The sequence below is a fragment of the Ranitomeya variabilis genome, chromosome 2 (assembly GCF_051348905.1).
Source record: "Ranitomeya variabilis isolate aRanVar5 chromosome 2, aRanVar5.hap1, whole genome shotgun sequence".
Lineage (NCBI taxonomy): Eukaryota > Metazoa > Chordata > Amphibia > Anura > Dendrobatidae > Ranitomeya > Ranitomeya variabilis.
Window position 1 is genome coordinate 53627822 of NC_135233.1, and position 27727 is coordinate 53655548.

The 27727-nt window shown below is 42.9% G+C and overlaps 2 protein-coding genes across 3 annotated transcripts; one reads left to right on the forward strand and one right to left on the reverse strand.

The window, feature by feature from the left end:
* The first annotated feature begins 765 nt into the window (after positions 1–765).
* Positions 766–8567, forward strand: LOC143809080 (homeobox protein prophet of Pit-1-like). The gene is made up of 3 exons (XM_077292238.1): positions 766–870; positions 4737–4978; positions 7768–8567. Exons 1-3 carry the CDS (start codon positions 780–782, stop codon positions 8161–8163), a joined length of 729 nt encoding a protein of 242 aa, XP_077148353.1. The 5' UTR covers positions 766–779; the 3' UTR covers positions 8164–8567.
* A 4228-nt stretch (positions 8568–12795) lies between these two features.
* Positions 12796–22962, reverse strand: MCFD2 (multiple coagulation factor deficiency 2, ER cargo receptor complex subunit). Of its 2 annotated transcripts, none has more exons than XM_077282424.1 (4): positions 22728–22962; positions 18307–18471; positions 17711–17870; positions 12796–12947 (listed from the first exon to the last, which is right to left on the reverse strand). In XM_077282424.1, the coding sequence occupies exons 2-4, from the start codon at positions 18462–18464 to the stop codon at positions 12816–12818; spliced, it is 450 nt and encodes a 149-aa protein (XP_077138539.1). In that variant the 5' UTR covers positions 18465–18471; positions 22728–22962; the 3' UTR covers positions 12796–12815. The 2 variants fall into 2 exon arrangements, with proteins under 2 accessions (XP_077138539.1, XP_077138540.1); XM_077282425.1 differs by having other exon boundaries at positions 22724–22878.
* Between the last annotated feature and the right edge of the window lie 4765 nt (positions 22963–27727).

Here is a 27727-nt window from a genome sequence, read left to right on the forward strand (position 1 = left end):
CAGAGTACGAAGACACCCCCAAATTGTCATTCTGTGTATATCTACTGTGTAGTTATCTTTTGCCTGGAGATTGAGCATCTAATTGCAGAAATCAATATGTAAGATCAGCTGTGACTTACAGCAGCATTAGACATGGCCTGCAATCCTGATTTGGTCATTGTACCCCAACATGATATTTTTTGTAAATGTTTTATCTGCAACATGAGAAATCTTGCAACTCCTGAAACATTCTCTTGATTAATGATATACTAAGTCATACGTGGTGTCACGGCATTTACGTGAATTGTTGCCACGCTGCAATACCTGACGCAGCCATAGACAAAAGTGGAGCTGTTTACGGGATAAACATGCAAATCCCATTTTATCACAATAAATGTGATTATAATGGTGGTAAAAGGTCTGTGTTAGGTCAGGCTCTTCTAACATTTCCAATATGTAAAACAACCTGCAATCTTCGTTTATACTTTTCTTTGTCCACCTTCCTGATGCCACCCACAGTCTGTTATCTCAACTGTGTGCACCTCACAATGGGGAGAGCCTCCCAGCGGCTGCAGTCAGTGTCTCTGTCAGGTCAGAGGTTGCGCAGAGCCTGTTCTCTCCCTCCCTGATTAGCTTGGAGCTCCATGTAATTAGCAGGGGATGGATAGGATTGGTGGACCCATCAGACGAGGCTTGGGATGACATCACACCTGATAACTTAAAATTGTGGGAAAAAAGCAAGAGCCACAACCAAACCTCCAGCGAGCGGACCACAAGCACGTGAGATAAGCCAGGGCAAGATGGAGGATGCGAGAATTAAAGTCCCCAAGAAGAAGTGCTCAGAATACCACGAAGTCTACACGGAGATCGCAGCCGTGACATCAACAGCCGGTGAGTGCAAGTTATGTCCAGGTACAAAGCGGCACCGGGAATTTATTATCTATCCATCTATCTATTATCTATTTATTATCTATCTATTTATCTATCATCTATCTATTATCTATATATCTATCTATCAGGATTGCCAACTTGATTTTCATTTTTCTGGACAGCTTATCTATCTATAAATTCATTATCTATCATCTAACTATTATTGATCTATTATCTCAAATCTATCTATTATCTATCTATTAATCTATCATCTATCTATTATCTATCTATCATCTATCTATTATCTATCTATCATCTATCTATTATCTATCTATCTGTCTATCTATCTATCATCTATTATCTATCTATCTATATATTATTTATTAACTATCTATCTATATCTTTCTATCTATCTATTATCTATCTATCTTTCTATCTATCTATCTGTCAGGATTTCCAACTTGATTTTTACATTTTTCTGGACAGCTTATAAAAAAAAATTACCGACAGTCAACATTGTTTTACTGACACATTAATTAATCATTGATCATTGAGATTGTAAGTGATACATATCCACTGCCCATTATGTGCAAATGAAGACATCAGCTGCATTCATTGTCAATTGTAAAATTATGAGAACTAGTCATAATATCCTGTACAAGTGTTACTCTGTGCCGACTGTACAGAAAAGTCTGGATAGCTTGCAACCTATCTATCATTATCTAATCTATACATCAATCTAACATCTATAACTCTATCTATACTGTCTATCTTATCTTTCTATTTATATTATCTATCATCTATGCACTATACTTATGTATCTATTATCTATCCGTACTATTCATGTATCTATCTTCACTGTCTATCTTATATTTCTATGTATATTACCTTATTATCTAATCTCTCATTGATTTTTCTATATTATCCATCTGTGCCAATCTTACATATATCTAATATAGATTTAATTATCTATAATTGTCAGCCCGTTACATCTTTCATTCTGCCTCAGACCTATCATGTATTCCTTCATTCTCTCATTCCTTCTCTTCCCTTCTCTCCTTTTCGGATTCTATATGAATCTGTGAGAAAGGCCCTTTATGAGCCTCCATATAAGAGTGAACTATGGTGTAAGCCTCATGGATCCCTTTAATACGCACCTGTCATACAGTGGTGTGCACGCGGCCTTACACGGACACACACATCCTGATGCTCGGTTCACTCTTCTTCCCATTGCTCCATTTTACTAGAATTTTCAATGAAATAAATGGGAATTAAAAAGTTTTCCCTTCTGACCAGTGAACTTCTAGCATCGCTATTATGCACTATTTAACTCTTGTTATACCATTGTAATACGACTAACATAGATGTCCCCATAATCTGGGATTTCACATCCTGACTTGTATAAACTGTCTGAAATTGTTCACAAAATCCGTTTTTTATGTATGGATTCTTGAAAGCGTAGCAGTCATCAGCTTTCATAATCCAGACTGCAGGCATTATTAAATAGATCCTGGAGTCCTGATGAGGCCGGAGTACTTTCTTTGAAAATCCATAATCAGAGTGGTTGTATAATCCATTTTGAAAGTTTTTCTTCCTAATATTTAAATGAGCATTTTTATTATCTCCCCTGTAGCTTAACTCATAAAATGCTCATCTTTATGTTGCGATTACTGTATATAACCTTTTTGATATAGATGTTCAAAATAAGTACATGGGTCTCATCAGGTCTAAGAGATCTATTTAACCGCTTTAGGATGCAGACAATTTTAGTTTCTGCAATTTATTTTTTTTTCTTTATTCCAAGAGCCATACATTTTTCAATTTTCCATTACAATAGCCGTATTAGGGCCTGTTTTATTTTTTTACAGAACTAGTTGAAGCTTTAAAAACAAGGAAAAGAATTCTAAATTGGATAAACTAGTGAACAAAATACAATTCTGCCATTGTTTGTTGGGTTTTGTTTTTATGGCATTCCTTCTGTGATAAAATGACCTGGTAACATGAGTCTCCAGGTCACTGTGATTACAGTGATATTAAATTTGTAGAGTGTTTTTTTTTTTTTTTTTTTACTAATTTAGTTGTATAAAAAAATTCTGATCCAAAAATTGGTTTATCACCATTTTCAGAGACCTATCATTTTTGTATTTTACTGTCAATGTAGAAGCGAGAGGTCTTTTTTTTTTTTGCTGACCTGATGTTTTTAATAGTTCCATTTTTTATTGCATTTTTTGTGGGGAAGAATAGTGACCATAACAAAGGCAATTTTTGAGTTTCAAGTTTGTTTGTTTTTTACAACATTTATCATATGTTAAATATTTTTATTTTATTCTGGTAAAACTTTTACAGATGTGGAAATATCAATTATGCTTATTTTTTTTAGATTTACTTCATTCTATTTTTTATACATTTCTAAGACCCTATTTTAATTTTTCTTTGGTTTTTTTTATACTTCATGATGACTTCAAACTACAAACATTTGATCACTTGTAATATATACTAAAAAACTTCAGTATTGTACTTTTTAGTGAAAATCAAGGTTTCCTATGAAGCACAGCCTGTGGCTAGTCATCACAGGTGTACCAAGATGGCAGCGGCCTGCTGAATGCTCCCGGCTGCCATGGCAGCCCTTAGTAATTCCATCAACATGCCACTTAAATGATGCTGTCAGAGACTGACTGTGGCATCTAAATGGTTAAATAGCAGTGATTGGAACTATCACCGATGGGTGATGTTAATGGTAGGTGCTGGCTGTATAACACAGCTGCCACCTGCTTTGTATGGAGCGGGCTCAGCACCTGAGCCTTCTTCATACACCTGCACCCCCTCCATGATGTATTATTACAGGGGACAGTGATGTATACTCCTTACACTGTAAAATCTGGGAGCATATTTTTCTTTAAATGACGCATAATCAATATGTATCATGTGGCTAAATAGCTAGGATTTATTGCTTTTATTTATTATAATTTTTTTTATTTTTTGTCCTGTTCTGTTACACATTTTCTAAAGACTGTATGACACATATCACTGATGGCTCGGCTAAAATATAAGATTTTTTTCATACGGGACTTAACTTCAAGGTAGGGATTTTTTGGTAATGTTTATAAAAATATAATCCCTGCATACATTATTATATCATAGCTCTCTTGGACCAGATGAGGCTGGTGTAAATACGTTGAAAATCAGAATCAGAATGGTTGTAAAATTAACATGAGTATTTTACGAGCTCCAGCTAATTAGGGAGATGGATACATGAGCTAAGTGTATTCGTTCCCTACCCACCGGACCTGACAGCTGCAGCTTGTGCTGAGCAGTGTGAGCTATCAGCAACGGGGAGGCGGGGCACTGAGGAGACGTCAACATGGCCAGGTAGGTGGAGATTCAGCAGCAGAGAGGTGGGGTGCTTAGAAAGTTGTTAATCAGGCCAGGTGGAGGAGTTTAAGCTTTCAAAAGGATTATACAGCGATTCTGACATGGATTTTCAAAGTGAGTACACCAGTCCACAGGATCTATGTAGTTTGTGATTTGAAATTTGGTGACAGTTCCATTTTATTATTAAAAAATTGTTATTTTTTTAACAGAATTGCTGCATGGAAAGGCTTCGAAAACATTGGCTTTGCGATCATATTTGGAATGAAATCTTTTAAGCTCCTCAAGCGCAAGACTAACTTGCAATTTTGGGAAAACCCTTTTAAATCGAATATTTTTTATTACAATCGAGCAAGTTTTATTCACTTTGATGTATTTGTAAACGACCACTAATCTGCTAATAAATGTGCGCACATTTGTACAGGGGTCAAGAAATGTATTCTATAAAATTGAAGGCGTCCTTTAAATATCTACCTGCGTATAACATGGGTTTTTTTCAATTTTTTTATTTATTTTAGACATTGATAGTTCTTATAAGGGGTTTACAGATGTCTCTGGGGTAGATGGCAGTGCATTACTATCATCGAATAGACATGTCCCACCCCATTATCCAACCCCAACCCGACGTAGGCACCGCACAACGTTTAGCCAAGAACAGCTGGAACATTTGGAAGCAGCTTTTAGCAAGAACCACTATCCTGACATATACTGTCGAGAGGAACTGGCGAAGATCACCAAGCTGAATGAAGCAAGGATACAGGTGAATATTCATCCATCTATATATACTATATATATACTGTAATTGTCTAAGGGTTTTTCTGTCTGTCTGTCTGTCCTGGAAATCCCGCGTCTCTGATTGGTCGAAGCCGCCAGGCCTCGACCAATCAGCGACGGGCACAGCATGGCGACGATGATGTCATAAAGGTTGCCTCGACCAATCAGCGACGGCCACAGTCTGCCACGAATTCGCCTCGACCAATCAGCGACGGGCACAGTATCGACGTAGATGTCATAATGGTTGCCATGGCGACGATGATGTCATAAAGGTTGCCTCGACCAATCAGCGACGGGCACAGTCTGCCGCGAATTCTGGAATCATCATTGTCCATATACTACGGGGACATGCATATTCTAGAATACCCGATGCGTTAGAATCGGGCCACAATCTAGTTTACAATAATACTGTTAGGAAATGGAGTTTGTGGTGCACTTGTTTATTTTACCTCCATTTGTCACCATCAAATCCCCTGGAACTATTACCCTGTGTTTATTTAGTTATTTGTACTTTTTTGGTTCATTTTTCGCTAGTATCTAAAGAAACTGAATATCAGCCATGGGGAAAAATCATGAAGTCATAAAATTACACCATTTTAGACAAATAGTCCATTGCGTCTGCCATAATATAGTATGTGACACAGCATGCCATATTATTTTTGTCATATATACTTTGTGTACCTCTGCAAAAAAAAAAAAAACATTGCCGAAAAATGGATAGTTAGAATTCTGCCTGCTGCTACCGATAGGGAAAACCTAAAAGAGTTTTACCATATATCGCCTATGCACTATATGTAAGGGGGAAGGTGTGCAGCATACAATCACAGGAGGGATCTGTGCTGCTGGATGTAGTGATATGTGAAGCAATGTAAGATGGATTCCTGTGTATTATAAAGCAGCAGGAGGATACAAGAAACAGCTGCAGAGGTAAAATCTGTTCCAGCTTCTCAAAGGATTCATCTGCAATAGGAGGACAGGGCTGCTAAAAGAGCAAATCCATGTAAATGACTAATTTTTGACCGGGCCAATCTGAGCCTCCCCCTGCACACAAACACACTAAAGGTACATTTATCCTCCTCCATTCTCTGCACAGACACAGGGACATTGTATTACATGGCTGATATATAACAATATTTTATATAAAGTTCATGCCCCTTGATGTGGGGAGTGAGGAAAATGTTACCTTGAATAGAGTTTTGCTGGTACACACGACATTGGGATGCACTGGTATCTGCCAGAGAAAATAATTTTGTGCTCACTTTGGTTAACTGAAAGTAAAACCTGCTTCACTATAAGGGAATGTGCACACAGTATTTGCTGTATACATTCTGCATGAAAAAAGTGTCTCTTGGCAGGAACAATGCTGCATAAAAATGTGCTTTTTTTAGCATGCAATTTTCATGCCTCTTTTTCCCATTCATTTACATCTGCTACAAATCTGCAAGGAAAAAAATAAGCATGATTTTAAGATTTCTGAAACCTGATTTACTTTGCTGGGAAGTTAAAATGCTATATTTTGCACAACAAAAGCGTGCAAAAAATACAAGAAAAAATGCAGGAAAACAAGATGTGTGAACATACCCTAATACTGAGAAAAATCAAGTTATTTGGTAATTAAATGTATCTGAAAAAAGTCTTATTTCACCTAGTGTTAATTTTTTTTTCTGATTTTCTTAGTTTCTATAGGTTCACTTTAAAGGGAAACTGTCACCCCCAAAATCGAAGGTGAGCTAAGCCCACCGGCATCAGGGGCTTATCTACAGCATTCTGTAATGCTGTAGATAAGCCCCCGATGTATCCTGAAAGATGAGAAAAAGAGGTTAGATTATACTCGCCCAGGGGCGGTCCGGGGCCTCCCATCTTTATAGGATGACGTCCTCTTCTTGTCTTCATGCTGCAGCTCTAGCACAGGCGTACTTTATCTGTCCTGTTGAGGGCAGAGCAAAGTACTGCAGTGCGCAGGTGCCGGAAAAGGTCAGAGAGGCCTGGCTCCTGCGCACTGCTGTACTCTGCTCTGCCCTCAACAGGACAGACAAAGTACGCCAGAGCTGCAGCGTGAATACAAGAAGAGGACGTCATCCTATAAAGATGGGAGGCCCCGGACCGGACCGCGACGCCCATCGGATCGGACCCCCCAGGTCAGTATAATCTAACCTCTTTTTCTCATCTTTCAGGATACATCGGGGCTTATCTACAGCATTCCAGAATGCTGTAGAAAAGCCCCTGATGCCGGTGGGCTTAGCTCACCTTTGATTTTGGGGGTGACAGGTTCCCTTTAAAGGTGATGTCCACTACATAGAAAATCCCTTCTCAATCTGAAGATTTCCCTTTCCACCTTATAAAATAATAACACTTATACTGGCCTCCGGTGTTGTTCCATCAGTGTCGGCACTGGCACTCCCAGGGATCGCGTGACATTGTTACATCCCTGCTGACAATTAGTGCCAGCTTTACTCTCCCTGGTTTTGGACGTATCACATACATACCTAAGAAGTGAAAGCTGCTGCCATCTTACCTCCTCTGGATGTATGTGATACGTCCAAAGGCAGGGAGAGTAAAGCTGGCACTGATTGTCAGCAGGGATCGCATGACGTAACAATGTCACGCGATCCCCGGGAGTGCCAGTGACAACACTGATGGAACAACACCGGCGGCCAGTATAAGTGTTATTATTTTACTGGAGGCAAACATATGGGTTGACAAGAAGTGGACAACCCCTTAAAGGACAGACATTTACTACAAGTCTAATTTAAGTTTAATTTCTGTATATTTCAGGTGTGGTTTCAAAACCGGAGAGCGAAACATCGCAAACATGAAAGAACCAATCAGAAATCTGTGACAGCAAGTGGCATGATTGCCTGCAGCGGTCTTATGCCTGGAGTATGCTCTATGTCGCCAGCGTCCCGGCAGTACCAATATCCTCATACACTAAACCACATTCCCAGATTTACATCAATGACCCCTACCGGTTATCAGCCCGCCTCATCTGTGGGCCAGTTCATGTGTTCCAGCACACACCCTCACATACCATCTGCCGCCCCTTCCTCCCGCCAGCATGACGACTGGTACAATTCCCTTAGGTCCATCAATTCCCCAAGCACTGGATTATCATCTTCCATGATAACCTTAGCACCCATGGCCGCATTAGATCCACCCTCTCACTGGAGTTAAAAGCTGATGAATTCATGACGAGAACTTGAGCAAATGCTTCATGAAATATACCGCAAAAGCCGAATGCTTCTTCTTAGAGTCTGATCTTCACTATTTTCGAGGCAAGGCTAACCGCTTTCATAGAAGTGGGGCGTTACCAGCATTTATTTAGGCTGGAAATTTTTCATGGCGCAACCGCATAACCAAAACCATCAGCGATCAACAGCACTTTTTAGGACTTTAATGGTGGACGCTACGGTGGACCTTCGATTGGGCTGAAGTTTGAAGTACTGCTTTTCACGATAATTGACACTTCTTTCATAAAACATCCAAAAATGAAAATATTACTCAATAATTGGTTATGTTTAAAGGGAAGCTATCATCAGAAAATTACCTACTGTTTAAATCAGATGTATCTGTTATTTTATTTTTGGAAGTATTTTTTATTATTATTATTATTTTACACCATGTTGGATGGGTGCTGTAAAAAAAAAATTCAGGGGTGAACAAACCCTTTAAATTAAGCCATGATTCAGCACAACCCCCATAAAGGGCTAATCAGGTCTCGTAAGACTTAATCAGGTAAAGAAAAATAATGTTCTTCCGTTCTACTAGACTTTCATCACCATCAATACATTGATAAATACATAACTTTTACAGTTAAAAAAAAAAAATAGCTGAAAATCTTTCACTTTCACGCAGCTGATAATTGTCACAATGTATCAGTGTAGGTAAGGGCAATGACTACAGAAGAGATATCAGTTGCGGTATAAAGACCCCGAAGCTGGAATTCCGCCGTGTACGACCAGAAGCCACACCCCCCATAACCACCAATGAGTGCAAGGGCACACTGCAAACTCATGTACTCATTCGCTGCTGCAGGAGGGCGTGTCTATGCTACCGCCTATGGCAGCGCAGCGTGTGACCGCGGCCTAAGGAGATCACACTGATTTCCTGTGCTGGGAAAAGCACCAAATGTATCCGGAACCCATAAACTCCCATGTTAAAAAACATTTAATAAAAGTAAACAAATAAGTTTTTATTACTGGATATAACAGTGCAGTCTAGAAAAAGAATTTTGGGGGTATACGGACGTATGGTAAAATGGCTCAAGGGAGGTTAATGTTTAAAAAACTTTAATTGTTAATCTGTCTCCTTCGCCATAATATCTATTTTTTACAATTTATCTGATTTAATGCACAGAATAAATAGCTGCTGTACCAAAAGGCTTGTTTTGATTGGCTGTACTAAATGATCAAAAACATGGTAAGTTTTTATATGGTGCGCTGTCTAACAGCTACAGTTTGTTTCTTTTAATGCCCTATCCATAAATGTAATATAACACACATTTGTCTCGTGCTCTGGAGGTGTATGACCTGTACTGCATTGTGCACGTTATTGAAGACATTATTATTACTGATGAGCGAATGTGCTCGGATTAGGTGTTATCTGAGCATGCTCAGTCAGGAGTGACTTCAGCGTGCTCAAAAAATATGTTCCAGTCCCCGCGGCTGCATGTCTTGTGGCTGTTCGATAGCTGCAAAGCATGCATTGGTTACCTATGTGTTGCGTCTGTCCAACAGCCGCGAGACATGCAGCTGCGGGGGCTGGAACATATTTTTCGAGCACGCTGAAGACACTCAATTAGCACCCGAGCATGCTCAGATAACACCTTATGCCAGCATGTTCACCCATCACTAATTATTATCTGTATAGTTGGCATATAGCAAATTTGGAGCCAGATTCAACATTTGTATTTGTAAGGTATTGTATTATTTATTAGCTTATTTATGGTTACGACCACTAACAATTATCACTATATGAGTGGTTGTAACCATGCTACTACAATGACATGCACATGGGGTAAGCAATGTAGCTAATCAGAAGAACTATTCTAAATTTCTAATTGGAGGTATTTGCTAATATTATTATTACACCTGCAATATCTTGGGATAGCTTCTTGGGGATGAGAATACCCCTTTAACCTTTTCAGAACGGCCAATCAGGATTTCAAACTCAGAGCTCAGTAGTCATTTGCTTTCATAGGTGCGTGCCTCACACACTCCTCTCTGTCCGGTCACGTGATCCAGTAGGGCTAGTGCAACGGTTTTCATTAATAACCCAAAATGGCCAAGATACTCCAATGTGAACAGATCCTTGACTCCATCGTGGCACTTGCTAAAAGTCCTTTACTAAGATGAGGCACCCCTAGAAAAAGCAACGTATGCAAGCATAAGGGTATGTGCACACGACATTTCTACACTCATTTGATCTTTTGAGTGGTTTTTTTTCGCTATTGCCTCAGGTTTCAAAAGACACCAAGGGACTAAAAGCAATGATCTCATCATTCTTCAGACATTTTCAGCTCAGAAGACGTTCTGTACTTTACAAGCCAATGGGAAGGCGTCTTGTTGAGTGTCTTTTTCCTTACTAAGCACTGGAGGTTTCTTCATTGTTAAATGGAGAAAAAAAAATTACAGGAAAACATCAGTAAAAAAAAAGACAACCCATAAACAACCACTGCGGAAACAACCCAAAAAAAGACGCTTCAGGACAGAAAATGCCTAACATGTCCTAAAGTTTCTTCCTCTTGGAAAAGCCACTGGGTTTGTGCCCAAGTTTAAAAACATATTCTAAGAGTAAAAATCCGACTACAGAGAAGACTGTTTGTAGTCAGGATCTACTGGATAACCACAGGATCTTGTACAGTAGCAGAAAATACAACCAAGAGTAAATATGAGTGAAGGTCCTGTCACTGATATCAGTAATTGCCTTAATGAGCTTCATTCCAAATCACTGGTCCGAGTAATCATGGCAGCTGAATAAGCATACGTTTGTCATGAGACTGCTTCTCTTAATGGGGTCGGCAGCACATCACCCCATGTAAACGGAGGATGTGCTGCCATCAATATGCAAAATGTAGAGGGATCAAACGATCATATTAATGAATGTTTGACCCATACAGTTTACATTGATCTATGTATAAGGGCTTTCAAACAAGGGCTGATAGACTTGTTATTGTGACGATCGGCCATTGTTCTGGGCATGAATCTACAGTTAAGTCCAGAAATACTTGGACAAAAGTTTTGGCATTTTAGCTGTTTACCAAAACATATTCAAGATACAGTTTTATAATCAATCTGGGCTTATAGTGCAGAGGCCACAGTGTGCCTTTTGTGGGGGGCCAGGATCCGATCCATGGCTCTCTGGAATGTAGCTGGAGCGCTTTGTAACCCAAACGGCATGCTTGTGTAATGGAAGCACCCATCTGGCGTTTAAAAGGCAGTCTTCTCCTTGGCATCTTGAGACATTGGGTTTTGCCAATACCCTTTTGTGAGGTCAAGGGTAGTAATGTATCGAGCTAGCCCTATCCTCTCAATTAATCGACTCGGGGCATAGGGTAAGCATCACACTTAAGAGACTTCATTCATTCATTCAGCTTCCTATAGTCGTTGCAAAACCGCCATTCCCCATCTGATTTCGTCATCAAGACTATTGGACTGGACCAGTCACTTTTGGACTCTTCGATGACTCCTAGGCTCAGCATCCGCTTTACCTCCTTCAAGATTACCTCTCGACAAGCTTCAGGAATCCGACATGGTTTCACATTGACCTGGGCATGAGGCTCTGTCAGAACCTCATGTTCTATAACCTTTGTACACCCGGGAAGTTCTGAGAACAGGGTTCTGTTCTGCTGCAGTAACTCCCGCCACTGCTGCTTCTGCGAGCGGGATAAGGTGTCTGCCACCTTAACATTCCCTGCACTGACCTTGGACTCGGCGAGCAGACAATGGGTTTCCTCAGGTTCTCTGTCCTGCCAAGGTTTGATTGGATTCATGTGGTATACCTGGTAGGGCTTCCACTTCCTTGGTTGGTGGATTTTGTAGTTGACCTCCCCAACTTTCTCCACTACCTCATAGGGACCCTGCCACTTGGCCAGTCACTTGCACACCATTTACTGTCACGGAGAATGCCTGTGGCCACTCTCCCGTTTGGGGAACTGCACTGCAGGCAGGATATGCAAAATACGAGCAGTGCCGTCCTATTCCTGTGCTGCGGAATATGTTGGCGCTATATAAATAAAGATTATTATTATTATTATGCTGCAGTCCATTGGCTCGGTTTTCACGGGACAACGGGCGGCTGTGTGGCCAGGGGTATGACACTTCCAACAAATTACACTATGGGAAGGGAGCTTGGCCATTAACTCTTGTGCTCTCGGACGCCCCAATGTGTGGCTCTAGCTCCCCTCTTTTGGGTGTCAGCCCCACTGAATTTTCTTTGTGCCCCCATGACAACATTTCCTGCCATGTCCCCTGGAAGCATAGAGGAGACCGGATCTAAAAGCAGCAAATCCAACCTGTTCTTTCATGTTTTTGCCCTTGATAGATTAGGACTGATCACTCAAAGGCTCAGTCTAACAAATGATCTCCGCTTGAAACACGAATAGAATAAATAGATATATATTGTAACACACATTAAAGGGGTATTTAGACAGATGCATCTCCTCATCCACCTTCTATGTTCCAGACCAATAACCAATGATAGCAGGAAATCACGACTGTGAACCCACAACAAGAAACAGACAGCTGTGCGGTGCAGAGCGTTACACCCTAGAGAGAGAAACTGTATGGAACGGTCACATTTAGGCAGTTTTCATTGGTAAAAAGTCTTTATTGCATCGATTTAGCAAATTCTGCATAATCAATGAATCCGTCATTATTCATATCGTCATCCCGGAGAACGTCATCTATCATGGCTATCAGTTCTGGCTCGGATATTGTCTGGGTGTTGTCATTATTTCCCTGAAAGGAAAAAAAAACAGTTTGGATTAGCTTACCTACAGTGGGTACGGAAAGTATTCAGACCCCTTTAAAATTTTCACTCTTTGTTTCATTACAGCCATTTGGTAAATTCAAAAAAGTTAATTTTTTTCACATTAATAAGACCAAAAGTTTGGACACACCTTCTCATTTAAAGATTTTTCTGTATTTTCATGACTATGAAAATTGTACATTCACACTGAAGGCATCAAAACTATGAATTAACACATGTGGAATTATATACTTAACAAAAGAGTGTGAAACAACTGAAATTATGTCTTATATTCTAGGTTCTTCAAAGTAGCCACCTTTTGCTTTGATGACTGCTTTGCACACTCTTGGCATTCTCTTGATGATCGTCAAGAGGTAGTCACCGGGAATGGTCTTCCGACAATCTTGATAGAGTTCCCAGAGATGCTTAGCACTTGTTGGCCCTTTTGCCTTCACTCTGTGGTCCAGCTCACCCCAAACCATCTTGATTGGGTTCAGGTCTGGTGACTGTGGAGGCCAGGTCATCTGGCGTAGCACCCCATCAGTCTCCTTCTTGGTCAAATAGCCCTTACACAGCCTGGAGGTGTGTTTGGGGTCATTGTCCTGTTGAAAAATAAATGATGGTCCAACTAAACGCAAACCGGATGGAATAGCATGCCGCTGCAAGATGCTGTGGTAGCCATGCTGGTTCATTATGCCTTCAATTTTGAATAAATCCCCAACAGTGTCACCATCACACCTCCTCCTCCATGCTTCACGGTGGGAACCAGGCATGTAGAGTCCATCCATTCACCTTTTCTGCGTCGCACAAAGATACGGTGGTTGGAACCAAAGATCTCAAATATGGACTCATCAGACCAAAGCACAAATTTCCACTGGTCTAATGTCCATTCCTTGTGTTCTTTAGCCCAAACAAGTCTCTTCTGCTTGTTACCTGTCCTTAGCAGTGGTTTCCTAGCAGCTATATTACCATGAAGGCCTGCTGCACAAAGTCTCCTCATCTCTGTGTGGCATTGACCTGGTTTCTAATCTGAGCTGCTGTTAACCTGCGATTTCTGCTGGTGACTCGGATAAACTTATCCTCAGAAGCAGAGGTGACTCTTGGTCTTCCTTTCCTGGGGCGGTCCTCATGTGAGCCAGTTTCTTTGTAGCGCTTGATGGTTTTTGCCACTGCACTTGGGGACACTTTCAAAGTTTTCCCAATTTTTCAGACAGACTGACCTTCATTTCTTAAAGTAAAGATGGCCACTCGTTTTTCTTTACTTAGCTGCTTTTTTCTTGCCATAATACAAATTCTAACAGTCTATTCAGTAGGACTATCAGCTGTGTATCCACCAGACTTCTGCACAACACAACTGATGGTCCGAATCCCATTTATAAGGCAAGAAATCCCACTTATTAAACCTGACAGGGCACACCTGTGAAGTGAAAACCATTCCCGGTGACTACCTCTTGAAGCTCATCAAGAGAATGCCAAGAGAGTGCAAAGCAGTCATCAAAGCAAAAGGTGGCTACTTTGAAGAACCTAGAATATAAGACATAATTTCAGTTGTTTCTCACTTTTTTGTTAGTATATAATTCCACATGTGTTAATTCATAGTTTTGATGCCTTCAGTGTGAATGTACAAGTTTCATAGTCATGAAAATACAGAAAAATGTTTAAATGAGAAGGTGTGTCCAAACTTTTGCTCTGTACTGTACACTTTGTAGAGTTGCATTTGGACTAATCCTGGACTATCTCATTAAATAAATTCCATAGGAATTGAAATACTCAGGTTATGCATCTATTTAGTACAAAAAATGGAAATTTTGCTCCATTCATCTGCAGAGGGTTGTTTCTGCAGTCTGTGCAATCTTTACAAACCTGATCAGATCAATGGGACACATTTCAGTAATGCAAATTTCTGCAAGGCTCATCACATGGGGAAGTATAGGTATAGAAGCACTCACAGCACACAATTTATCCTCTAAGCCCCTCTAAATATGTCTATAATGTAGTATGGGTGCACAAAAAACACTCAGTGGCCGTCGTTTTCCTATTTGCACTGCCGCTATGGTCCTCTTCTGGGTCATGTCATTGCTCCGTGTCTTTGCCGGATCACCCAGAGACCGGTGTGTGGGGTGGTGCTACCTCCAACAATGAAGGCCTATGAGACCTCACAATGAAAGCCACTTCTGGGCCAGACATAAACCCCGGTGTGTTTCGCGGAGTCACAGTTGAAGTCATGTGACTTAGAAGAGGACCTGAGCGATTCTGAAAACCAGGCAAGATGGCGATCAGTGCGCACTGTAATGCACTTACACTATATTATGTATACAATTAGAAGGGATTAAGGAATAAAAGGTTTGCTGATCTGTTACCAAGTTAAAAGTGACCAGTTTCTCTTTTTTATTTCTGCTGCTCCCTGGAGTTTTCCAATATTTTATGGTTTTTTTTTAATTCGCCATACTGATCGAGAGATAGAGAACTTTTTATTTAGTGCTACTTTTTAAGGTCTTTACTAAACAGGTGAAGCTCAAACGGGAGTTCTGAAGAGCAGCCTAAAATCCTCAGACAATCCTGTAAGCCATGCCCCTTGGTAAAGACCATACAAATTAACACTGAATACATTCCTCAGCATTGAAACTGCAGGACAAAGAAGGAAAAGTCAAAGAATTGTGGAAATCACATGATGGATCAATATGATAATGGTCTGCATAGGTCAAAAAAATGGAAACAACATTTCAAAACATCTCCATTTATTCAGTATTGGAACATAAGCGTCACATGAAGAAATCCCAGCACTTATACCCTTTAGCTGCTATCAATGAGGTTATTAATGGTTGTCTGAGGAAGGTTCTGCCTTGCTGAATGCACTTGGAAAATCATCAAGATCTGCTGCTGGCAGCTCCCTGGCAATTACCAACCAATGACTTCATAGATGTGCGACGCTGCTGGCTATGGTGGGACGTTTAGCCCATGGAGGCTGATTACAATAGTCCTGTTGAAAAACGGCTCCTAGGACACTTTCACGTTCTCTTGTGAAGACCTTTACATGATGTTGCCAAAATGGTTTCCAAGTTAATCTATGGTTAACACTGAGTCCAAGTAAGAAAGGAACGATTCATCAGGTCTGACACCTTTGTATGTGACCTCCAATTACACTTAGAGCAAAACTAATCAATCGTGGAACCAGTAGTACGGCCATTTCTCCAAAGTGTCCCGAGAGGAGTTTTATAACCCGATAGTGCCAGGTTGCATGTTTCTGAAGATACTGTGAGCAACCTGTGTGTCCTAAACCACACCATGGCTGCAGCATCTCCAGACTTGTCTCCCATCAAGCACATTTAGATTGTCATTGGGTCAGAAATTACACAGAAGATGCCAGCAGTGGATTTAATGATAACCTCACTAATAGCAGCCGAGTTGTGGAAGTGCGGGAATTTCTACAAAGCCATCCACAACCTGTCTCCTTCATACATCTGTGACCTGCTCACCCTTCTGTATAACATGGTGCCTTCGGATTGGACTGTATTGTCATGGTGATAGGTTAATTTTAAGTCCATAAATACTGCACCGCCCACGGTTTTAGTAAACCAACCTTAAAATCACCTAATAGGGTCTATGCCGCTTGGAGAAAATAAGCAAGGGGTTTCCTCATGAAATACATTTCTCATCTATCCATAGGTAATACATGTCTGATCACTGGGGGTCCCATTACCAATACATATACAATTACCAGAAAGACCTAGTAAACCAAGTGAAACCAAAAACATGTCATAAATAGACACAATGCTACTGAAGACCCTCCACAAAGCCAAAACAATGCTGCCTGATGTCCTTATCCTCTTATTTTTGGTGCTAGGCTCAGTGGAGGTTTGCAGAGACTTGGGATGGTATTCCCATTAACAAGGTACCAGAACATCACATGGGAACAAATGATCCAGACAGGAGAACTGCATTATGGCCAGAGACGTACAAGTTATAACGTCTTTTCATAAAAGTTAGTCTCACAAAACAACGCGTTTCAAGACACAATGGGCTCCTTTATCACGCGCAGGTTAGACATATACATCTCTTGAGCTTGACAGGAGCCCATAGCCCTTCAAAATGCGTTGTACTTGTGAAGCAAAACTTTATTCAAAGAGTTATACAGTATGTCACTGTGAACACTCCACTATAAGATGTCCTGGTGCCTTGGCAATGGGAACTCTGTTCTAAGTTCATGAATGGGTCCTCAAGACGTCAGGATTGAATGAATTGGCATAGTCTTGCATGCTTGGTGCGTTCCATTAAGCAGTTTTCTCCAAAATTTTAGAATAAAACTGTGTAAAATATCGCAAAATTTTTGAGCAACTCATAGTTGTGCAAAAATGTTGACCCTTTTGGAGTTTTTTTCTATGTCAGTCCTGGCCAGCTCCAACAAAAGTGGACATAGCGTTGCTCCAAAGGACCATGGCTGGGCACAGCCAGCAAATTCATCAATGGTAGTGCATTGACCAAACACCGCCCAGAGAGGATGTCACCATGGACAACACGACCAACGAATTAAGGGAACATTTTCATCCATATGGACGACAGATTAGGGTTCCACAATGGGGTCTCCAGCTAATCAGGAGTGTCCTTGGCCTGAAGATGTAGACAACCTGTACATATTACTGGTTTAGTAAGTGACACTAATTGGGGCTCCATGTCTGTCATATAGTAATAGCACCAGGTGAGGAGGTACTGGACACAAAACCATATTCTGCACATTTATGCTTTGATCACAGACCTCCCTGTGGACGTGAGAAATTGCAGTGGCCAGCTCGAGGCCGTCTAATAGATTGTTGCCGTCATAGTCATGCATCTTGAAGTAGTGAAGCTGCAGCTCCTGAGGGGACATTTCTGCCTCCGGCTTCTGCACAACTCCTTCTAAGTGTTCCATTATGTGGCTGTGGAAAATAGGGAATAACCAAATATTAATGGTGCAATCGAAATACATAGAAGCCAAATGACAAATGTCCAATTCTACTGTAGCTCCAAGCCTGCTTTGTCAATTGATTGATATCTGCACCTACAGCCGTGAGACAATTCACAGAGATTTACACATCACTTTACTATCAGCCCTCGTCCGTGTATTATTACTGTGTCCCGTCACCCTTGTGCACCACTGTCCTTTTCAATTTTCTTGGGAAAGATAAGAGATAGCTGTGGTTGCCCTTGGCCATCTCTGCTGGGCCCATAGATTGGAGCGGTAGTGCGCAATCACGGCCAACACTGCTCTCACATGGGGATCAGCACAGGGACCCTCAGCGAACATACACTGCTCATCTAAGGTGATAAACATTTGCCATTGGCCAACCCCTTAAAAGCTATACGTTTACTTACTCTTTATCATGTACCACATTTTTGTCAAAACGACCGCCAGCGTGCGCCTCCTCTTCCACTTTTGGATGTGCATGGTCTTCTGCTACGGAGGACAATATTAATACTGCAGATACCAGAGAACAGAACAGATGGGATGCGTGGGTCTTGTGGTACGCCATTGTATTCCTAAAGGACAAAATTAGAGTAAAGAAAGAGGATATAGTCTCCTGACCAGGGACACTGAAGCGGCAGTAATCCCTACGGCCTATGGATGTCATCAAGAATGCTCCAATTCACCATCGGCAAGGAGAGGTCTCAAAAATCCATGTGCTGTCTTATTTTTACCATTATTCCTCCTTATTTCCCCTATTTTTTTTAAGACTCTTATTCAAACATTTCTCAGATTCGTCATTCAGGTAACGGTACAGGAGGAACGTTGGGGAAGTTGCTCGCATTCTTTGAGTTGGACAGTGGCCAATTTCTAGCGCCAATACTTTGTCATGTTCACGGTGTTCTAAAGTGTGACCTGTTTGCTAAAGGATTCTGTGCGCTGCATGTAATTGCTTAGCAAAGAAGTAAAACTGCACTAGAGAATAGGGATTATCTTATTCCGCTCCGAACGGTTTGTGGGAGAATCAATTGGGCAGATCTAACCGGTGGTGGTGATGTGTTGGTGCATAGTAAAACCTGTGCTCTCTCGATGGGGAATGTGCGCAGTAGAATTACATTCACAGCGTATAGAGGTGAGAGTTTTCCTGCAAAAAACAAAACAAAAAAAAAAAACACCTGGCCACCCACTGTGCAGAGATCTACCGCATGGTTATATTCACTTGCATGGGGCTCTGCACAGATTGCAAATTGTACATACAGTGGTGTGACTCCCTCTTTTCTGGCTTGGCATAACTTTCCATGAGCAGGTGCAAAACAGTCAGGTCTGGGTCCTGAACGGGCTCCATCTATTTTGAGGTCTGCTGACACATGGTGAAGTGAAATACTAGAGTTACGGTCCATCCTGATTGGTTACACCTTGTTGGTGATTGGGCACACCTTGTTGGTGATTGGGCACACCTTGTTGGTGATTGGGCACACCTTGTTGGTGATTGGGCACACCTTGTTGGTGATTGGGCACACCTTGTTGGTGATTGGGCTCACCTTGTTGGTGATTGGGCACACCTTGTTGGTGATTGGGCACACCTTGTTGGCGATTGGGCTCACCTTGTTGGCGATTGGGCACACCTTGTCGGTGATTGGGCACACCTTGTCGGTGATTGGGCACACCTTGTCGGTGATTGGGCACACCTTGTCGGTGATTGGGCACACCTTGTCGGTGATTGGGCACACCTTGTTGGTGATTGGGCACACCTTGTTGGTGATTGGGCACACCTTGTTGGTGATTGGGCACACCTTGTGATTGGGCACACCTTGTTGGTGATTGGGCACACCTTGTGATTGGGCACACCTTGTTGGTGATTGGGCACACCTTGTTGGTGATTGGGCTCACCTTGTTGGCGATTGGGCTCACCTTGTTGGCGATTGGGCACACCTTGTTGGCGATTGGGCTCACCTTGTTGGCGATTGGGCACACCTTGTTGGTGATTGGGCACACCTTGTCGGTGATTGGGCACACCTTGTTGGTGATTGGGCACACCTTGTGATTGGGCACATCTTGTTGGTGATTGGGCACACCTTGTTGGTGATTGGGCACACCTTGTGATTGGGCACACCTTGTTGGTGACTGGGCACACCTTGTTGGTGATTGGGCACACCTTGTTGGTGATTGGGCACACCTTGTTGCGGTTGGATGACTTTTACGCTCTTTTGTTCAAAATATTGTCAACTACCTACTTTATGTTATTTACATGTACTGTTACTATTTATTTACTGTGATGTCCGTTTATTTGACCACTGCTAACACAAGCTTATGAAATCACTATTTTATTTTTGTTTTTTGTGTAATAATAGTCTATCTTTATTTTTTTATATATAGCGCTAACATATTCCGCAGCGCTTTACAGTTTGCACACATTATCATCAAATAAAAAATGGAAGGTAAAATAGGCACACAAAGCAGAAACAGAAGAAAAAAGGACGTGTGAGAAGGCCTATAGTAATAAACTATTTCTATAGCGCCAACATATTCTGCAGAACTTAGCAATTCAAAGGGGATGTATAAACATTATCAAACATTACAGAGTAACGGCGCATTCCACTGGCCGATAATCCTTCAGATTCGCACAATAATGACCCATCGGTCACAATAATTGTGTAATGTGAGTGAGTCAAGCGACTTAAAGCCCCACTCCAGCATTTAGTTTTTAAAGCACAGATGAAACAAAGGTGCAAGTGCCTGGCCTGTAAGTGCGGCAGACAGCATGCTCCTACACAGAGGACCACTGCAAAGAATCATATACTATGCAGTACGTTTGCTTTCTTCATAACAGATCTCTATGGTGGACAGATGCCTAAGCATCCATCCAAACTGTGGCCACTGTCAGGTGTACACCTCATGGACATATGTGACTGACAGTATCTCGCTGTATAGCTCATCCCCCACTCAGTATGAGGTCCTACAGTCCATCCCCCACTCAGTATGAGGTCCTACAGTCCATCCCCCACTCAGTATGAGGTCCTACAGTCCATCCCCCACTCAGTATGAGGTCCTACAGTCCATCCCCCACTCAGTATGAGGTCCTACAGACCATCCCCCACTCAGTATGAGGTCCTACAGTTCATCCCCCACTCAGTATGAGGTCCTACAGTCTATCCCCCACTCAGTATGAGGTCCTACAGTCCATCCCCCACTCAGTATGAGGTCCTACAGTTCATCCCCCACTCAGTATGAGGTCCTACAGTCTATCCCCCATTCAGTATGAGGTCCTACAGTTCATCCCCACTCAGTATGAGGTCCTACAGTTCATCCCCCACTCAGTATGAGGTCCTACAGACCATCCCCCACTCAGTATGAGGTCCTACAGTCTATCCCCCACTCAGTATGAGGTCCTACAGTTCATCCCCCACTCAGTATGAGGTCCTACAGTCCATCCCCCACTCAGTATGATGTCCTACAGACCATCCCCCACGCAGTGTGATGTCCCCAAAGTACCCACCTCTCCATTGGTTGGTACAACAAGAAAAAAGATACCCACATTGCCCCATTCCCACGATGAGCGGAGATATCAGTTCTGTGTGATATCAGGTACTACAGCATGTTGTGGCCTCAGACAGCACATGTGAAGGGCGGAGCAAGGGGCTGACAGCACAGGTGAAGGGCGGAGCTGACGGCACAGGTGAAGGGCGGAGCTGACGGCACAGGTGAAGGGCGGAGCTGACGGCACAGGTGAAGGGCGGAGCTGACGGCACAGGTGAAGGGCGGAGCTGACGGCACAGGTGAAGGGCGGAGCTGATGGCACAGGTGAAGGGGGGAGCAGGGAGCCGACGGCACAGGTGAAGAGCGGAGGCGGGAGCTGACAGCACAGGGGAAGGGCGGAGCTGATGGCACAGGTGAAGAGCGGAGGCGGGAGCTGACAGCACAGGTAAAGGGCGGAGCAGGAAGCCGACGGCACAGGTGAATGGCGGAGCAGGGAGCCGACGGCACAGGTGAAGGGCGGAGCAGGGAGCTGACGGCACAGGTGAATGGCGGAGCAGGGAGCTGACGGCACAGGTGAATGGCGGAGCAGGGAGCCGACGGCACAGGTGAATGGTGGAGCTGACGGCACAGGTGAATGGCGGAGCTGATGGCTCTCTGCTCCGCTATTGTATCTGTGTCGTTAAAAGTGGGGTCAGCTCCCTGAATTGTGGATGTGGGAGTCATTGTTACCGAGCCTCCAACATTGGTACATTTCTGCAGCCGCTGATTAGATGCGATAAGCTCTCCGCCACCCCCGGGACACGCAGCGGGCTCTCCCACCATTAGGTGGCCGGACATTAGCATTTCTACTCCACACGGTTTTACTATATATGATATGACGGTTCCCAGCAATGAAGCCCTGACAGATATATGCTCCAGCTGGTGCCTGGAGTCATTTATCCTAGAGGCGCCGCTTCGTGGGAGGATATGGCGCCTTACAGCACATTATACAGTTCCCACGGTAACACACCTGCCTATAGGGGCTGACTGTGCCGCCATATAGTGTCCACGGCACGCGCCATTACCTGATCAAGTAGGGAGGTATTATTTATGATGATGAGAATAAAAACACAATGGTACATTCCTCTACAATGGTACACACCTCCATAATGGTACATTCCTCCACACTGGTACACACCTCCATAATGGTACATTCCTCTGACTATATAGCTGTGTGCACCGATCAAGTTTTGGGCTGAACCTCAGCAGCCAATGAGCGGCTGCCATTTACAGTTGCTAGGTAAAGTACACACAAGTGATGCCCCCACACTGCTATGTACGGTGAGTGTATACATGCACGTAGTGACGCACCTACCGGACACAGCACAGCTCGGTGCAGCGCTCAGCCTGATATAGGACCGATCTCCTCTCACCCCTCGGTACCGCTGACTACAGCCTCAGCCAGGAACTCTCCAGGCAGTACTATCCGCGCGCCGAGTACACACACGGACTGTACAGCGGACGCTATTGATTAATCGGCGCTCTGCTGCTCTGGCCTGGCTGGGGATCTTTAGGGCATGCGCAGTAGCAGATAGTGTTACTCATCTTGATCAGTGTTAGTGGGTGGGAGACGTGTTACTATCTCAGTAGGGGGAGGATGACACCTGAGCGGGGGGCGGAGCCTGATGTCGCGATAATGAAAGGCTCCCTATTATAGTAGGGGGCAGCGAGGGTAATCATCATGGCCTCATGTGTGGGACGTAAACTTGTTGCCCCTAGCAACCAAAAAGTAGCAAAATATGGCGATTAAAGGGGAAGTCGAGTTTGGACACCTCTTACCTAGTGATGATGAGTGGCTGGGAAATGCAGAAGTTCGCTAAGGACTAGAGGCGGTTACAGTTAGAGCACTGCTATTATCTTGGGCTAAGAATAAGCAAACCCGAACTTTAATGTTCGAGGTTCATCCCGGACATAATGTCTGGTACTGAGCTCCAAGCACTGACTTTTTACTGGAAGTCCGAGTTACTGTTTGGGTTCGATGCCGAATAAAGTTTGTTGAAAGGCTTCAGTGCCGCCAATCAACAAGCTTTTAGGCTGTGGGCGCTTCCAGAGCCATCACTGCCATGTAAAGTATTGGCATGGTTGTGGTTAGCCGGCGAACCACGAGAACTGGCCCCTATTTTGGAAGTGCATCTGAACAGCAAGGTGGATTGCTGTTGAGGGGAGATAGAGAAAAAAAAATAAATCTATAAATCTTCAGCACAGCGAGTGTGAGCGAGCTGAGTGTGACCTGAGCGTAAGTGTGAACGGCGGTAAGTGTGTGACTTGTGATTCAGTGACTTTGGAATCAGGGAGTTTCCAAGGGAGGAATTGCTTCTGTTTTTTTTTTTTTTTTTTTGGTTTAATTAATACTTTGTATTTATTTTTAATTAACGTTTCTGTGTGGTGCAATCCCCATTAGGAAATGTGCTCCACAATTGTTAATGCCATCCAGTGTACATCTTGCCACATGTATGCAGTCCTTGACCAGCCGGTCGAGGGTGCATACTGCTGTGCGAGATGTGAGCACATTGTGCATTTGGAAACCCAGATTCTGGATCTAAATGTGCAGCTGGCAACACTGAGATCCATAGACAACATGGAGAGGAGTCTTCTGCTCACAGAGCAGACGCTCAATGGGATAGATGAGGAGGGGGATGGTAGGATGGAGCTGCAGGACAGTGAGGCAGTTAGCTGGGTGACAGATAGAAGGCGGGGTAGAGGGAAGAGTGCCAGGGAGGCTAGTCCTGATCTGGCACACCCCAATAAGTTTGCTAAGTTGGCAGATGAGGGGGGTGCCAGTACAGGGGTAGCACTGCTGCAGCCAGGCATGTCCTCTGAAAGCCGGAGGAGTGACTGCTCCAGTAAGGAGGGAAAAAGGAGAGCAGGGCAGGCCAGACAGGTGCTGGTAGTGGGGGACTCAATTATTAGGGGAACAGATAGGGCAATCTGTCACAAAGACAGGGATCGTCGGACGGTGTGCTGCCTACCTGGCGCTCGAGTCCGACACATCGCTGATCGGGTGGACAGATTACTGGGAGGGGCTGGTGAGGACCCAGCGGTCATGGTGCACATTGGCACAAATGACAAAGTTAGAGGTAGGTGGAAGGTCCTTAAAGATGATTTCAGGGAATTAGGCTGCAAGCTGAAAGCAAGGACCTCCAACGTGGTATTTTCCGAAATACTGCCTGTACCACGTGCCACACCAGAGAGACAACGGGAGATTAGGGAGGTTAATAAGTGGCTCAAGAATTGGTGTAGGAAGGAGGGGTTTGGGTTCCTGCAGAACTGGGCCGACTTCTCAGTTGGCTACAGGCTCTACGCTAGGGACGGGCTGCACCTCAATGGGGAAGGTGCAGCTGTGCTGGGGGAGAAAATGGTTAGAAGGTTGGAGGAGTGTTTAAACTAGGGATTGGGGGGGAGGGTATTCATTTTATAGGAGGGGAAGATAGTGCAGATAGAGACCTGGGCACAAATAAGGAAGTTGGGGGTGGCGGTGGCATGGGGGGTGGGGTTAGAACAGTTAGTAATTTAAGAAAGAATAGAGGTACAGAGAGTAACATCAAGTGCATGTATACTAATGCCAGAAGCCTCGCCAACAAAATGGATGAATTAGAATTAATGTTGTTGGAGCATAATTATGACATGGTGCGGATATCTGAGACGTGGCTGGATGAGAGCCATGACTGGGCTGTTAACTTGCAGGGCTATAGCCTTTTCAGAAATGACCGTACAGATAAGCGAGGGGGTGGGGTGTGTCTGTATGTAAAATCGACCTTAAAACCCATCCTGCGTGATAATATAGGTGAATCTAATGAAAATGTAGAGTCTCTGTGGGTGGAGATAAGGGGAGGGGGAAAAAATAATAAATTACTGATAGGGGTTTGTTATAAATCTCCAAAACTAATGGAAGCAATGGAGAATATCCTCGTAAAGCAAATAGATGAAGCTGCGACTCAAGGAGAAGTCATTATTATGGGGGACTTCAACTACCCTGAAATAGATTGGGGAACAGAAACCTGCAGTTCCAGTAAAGGTAATCGGTTTTTGACAACTATGAGAGACAATTACCTTTCACAACTGGTTCAGGACCCAACAAGGAGGGGGGCACTGCTAGACCTAATATTAACGAACAGGCCAGACCGCATATCAAATATAAGTGTTGGGGGTCACTTGGGGAATAGTGATCACAAAATAATAAGTTTTCATGTAACCTTTAATAAGATGGGTAGTAGGGGGGTGACAAGGACACTAAACTTCAGGAGGGCAAATTTCCAACGGATGAGAGAGGATCTTGGTGCAATTAACTGGGACGATATCCTGAGACACAAAAATACACAAAGAAAATGGGAGACATTTATTAGCATCCTGGATAGGACCTGTGCACAGTATATACCGTATGGGAATAAACATACTAGAAATAGGAGGAAACCAATATGGCTAAATAGAGCTGTAAGGGGCGCAATAAGGGACAAAAAGAAAGCATTTAGAGAATTAAAGGAAGTAGGTAGTGAGGAGGCATTAAATAAATACAGAAAATTAAATACATTCTGTAAAAAGCAAATCAAGGCAGCAAAGATTGAGACAGAGAGACTCATTGCCAGAGAGAGTAAAAATAATCCCAAAATATTCTTTAACTATATAAATAGTAAGAAACTAAAAAATGACAGTGTTGGCCCCCTTAAAAATAGTCTGGGTAAAATGGTGGATGAGGATGAGGAAAAAGCCAATATGCTAAATGACTTTTTTTCATCAGTATTTACAAAAGAAAATCCCATGGCAGACAAAATGACTAGTGATAAAAATTCCCCATTAAATGTCACCTGCTTAACCCAGCAGGAAGTACAGCGGCGTCTAAAAATAACTAAAATTGACAAATCTCCGGGCCCGGATGGGATACACCCCCGAGTACTGCAGGAACTAAGTACAGTCATTGATAGACCATTATTTTTAATCTTTAAAGACTCCATAATAACAGGGTCTGTACCACAGGACTGGCGTATAGCAAATGTGGTGCCAATATTCAAAAAAGGGGCAAAAACTGAACTCGGTAATTATAGGCCAGTAAGTTTAACCTCTACTGTGGGTAAAATCCTGGAGGGCATTCTAAGGGATGCTATGCTGGAGTATCTGAAGAGGAATAACCTCATGACCCAGTATCAGCACGGGTTTACTAGGGACCGTTCATGTCAGACTAATTTGATCAGCTTCTATGAAGAGGTAAGTTCAGGACTGGACCAAGGGAACCCAGTGGACGTAGTATATATGGACTTTTCCAAAGCTTTTGATACGGTGCCACACAAAAGGTTGTTACATAAAATGAGAGTAATGGGGATAGGGGAAAATATGTGTAAGTGGGTTGAGAGCTGGCTCAGGGATAGGAAACAAAGGGTGGTTATTAATGGAGCACACTCGGACTGGGTCGCGGTTAGCAGTGGGGTACCACAGGGGTCAGTATTGGGCCCTCTTCTTTTTAACATATTTATTAATGACCTTGTAGGGGGCATTCAGAGTAGAATTTCAATATTTGCAGATGACACTAAACTCTGCAGGGTAATCAATACAGGGGAGGACAATTTTATATTACAGGATGATTTATGTAAACTAGAAGCTTGGGCTGATAAATGGCAAATGAGCTTTAATGGGGATAAATGTAAGGTCATGCACTTGGGTAGAAGTAATAAGATGTATAACTATGTGCTTAATTCTAAAACTCTGGGCAAAACCGTCAATGAAAAAGACCTGGGTGTATGGGTGGATGACAAACTCATATTCAGTGGCCAGTGTCAGGCAGCTGCTACAAAGGCAAATAAAATAATGGGATGTATTAAAAGAGGCATAGATGCTCATGAGGAGAACATAATTTTACCTCTATACAAGTCACTAGTTCGACCACACTTAGAATACTGTGCACAGTTCTGGTCTCCGGTGTATAAGAAAGACATAGCTGAACTAGAGCGGGTGCAGAGAAGAGCGACCAAGGTTATTAGAGGACTGAGGGGTCTGCAATACCAAGATAGGTTATTACACTTGGGGCTATTTAGTTTGGAAAAACGAAGACTAAGGGGTGATCTTATGTTAATGTATAAATATATGAGGGGACAGTACAAAGACCTTTCTGATGATCTTTTTAATCATAGACCTGAGACAGGGACAAGGGGGCATCCTCTACGTCTGGAGGAAAGAAGGTTTAAGCATAATAACAGACGTGGATTCTTTACTGTAAGAGCAGTGAGACTATGGAACTCTCTGCCGTATGATGTTGTAATGAGTGATTCATTAATTAAATTTAAGAGGGGACTGGATACCTTTCTGGAAAAGTATAATGTTACAGGG

Coding starts and splice junctions, on each gene's coding strand:
- LOC143809080 (XM_077292238.1), top strand. CDS start 780: ATGGAGGATGCGAGAATTAAAGTCCCCAAGAAGAAGTGCTCAGAATAC. Junction 871..4,736: donor AGCCGTGACATCAACAGCCG/GTGAGTGCAAGT, acceptor TATTTATTTTAG/ACATTGATAGTTCTTATAAG. Junction 4,979..7,767: donor TGAATGAAGCAAGGATACAG/GTGAATATTCAT, acceptor TGTATATTTCAG/GTGTGGTTTCAAAACCGGAG.
- MCFD2 (XM_077282424.1), bottom strand. CDS start 18,464: ATGGCGTACCACAAGACCCACGCATCCCATCTGTTCTGTTCTCTGGTA. Junction 17,871..18,306: donor AATGTGGTACATGATAAAGA/GTAAGTAAACGT, acceptor TATTTTCCACAG/CCACATAATGGAACACTTAG. Junction 12,948..17,710: donor TTTCTCACGTCCACAGGGAG/GTCTGTGATCAA, acceptor TTTTCCTTTCAG/GGAAATAATGACAACACCCA.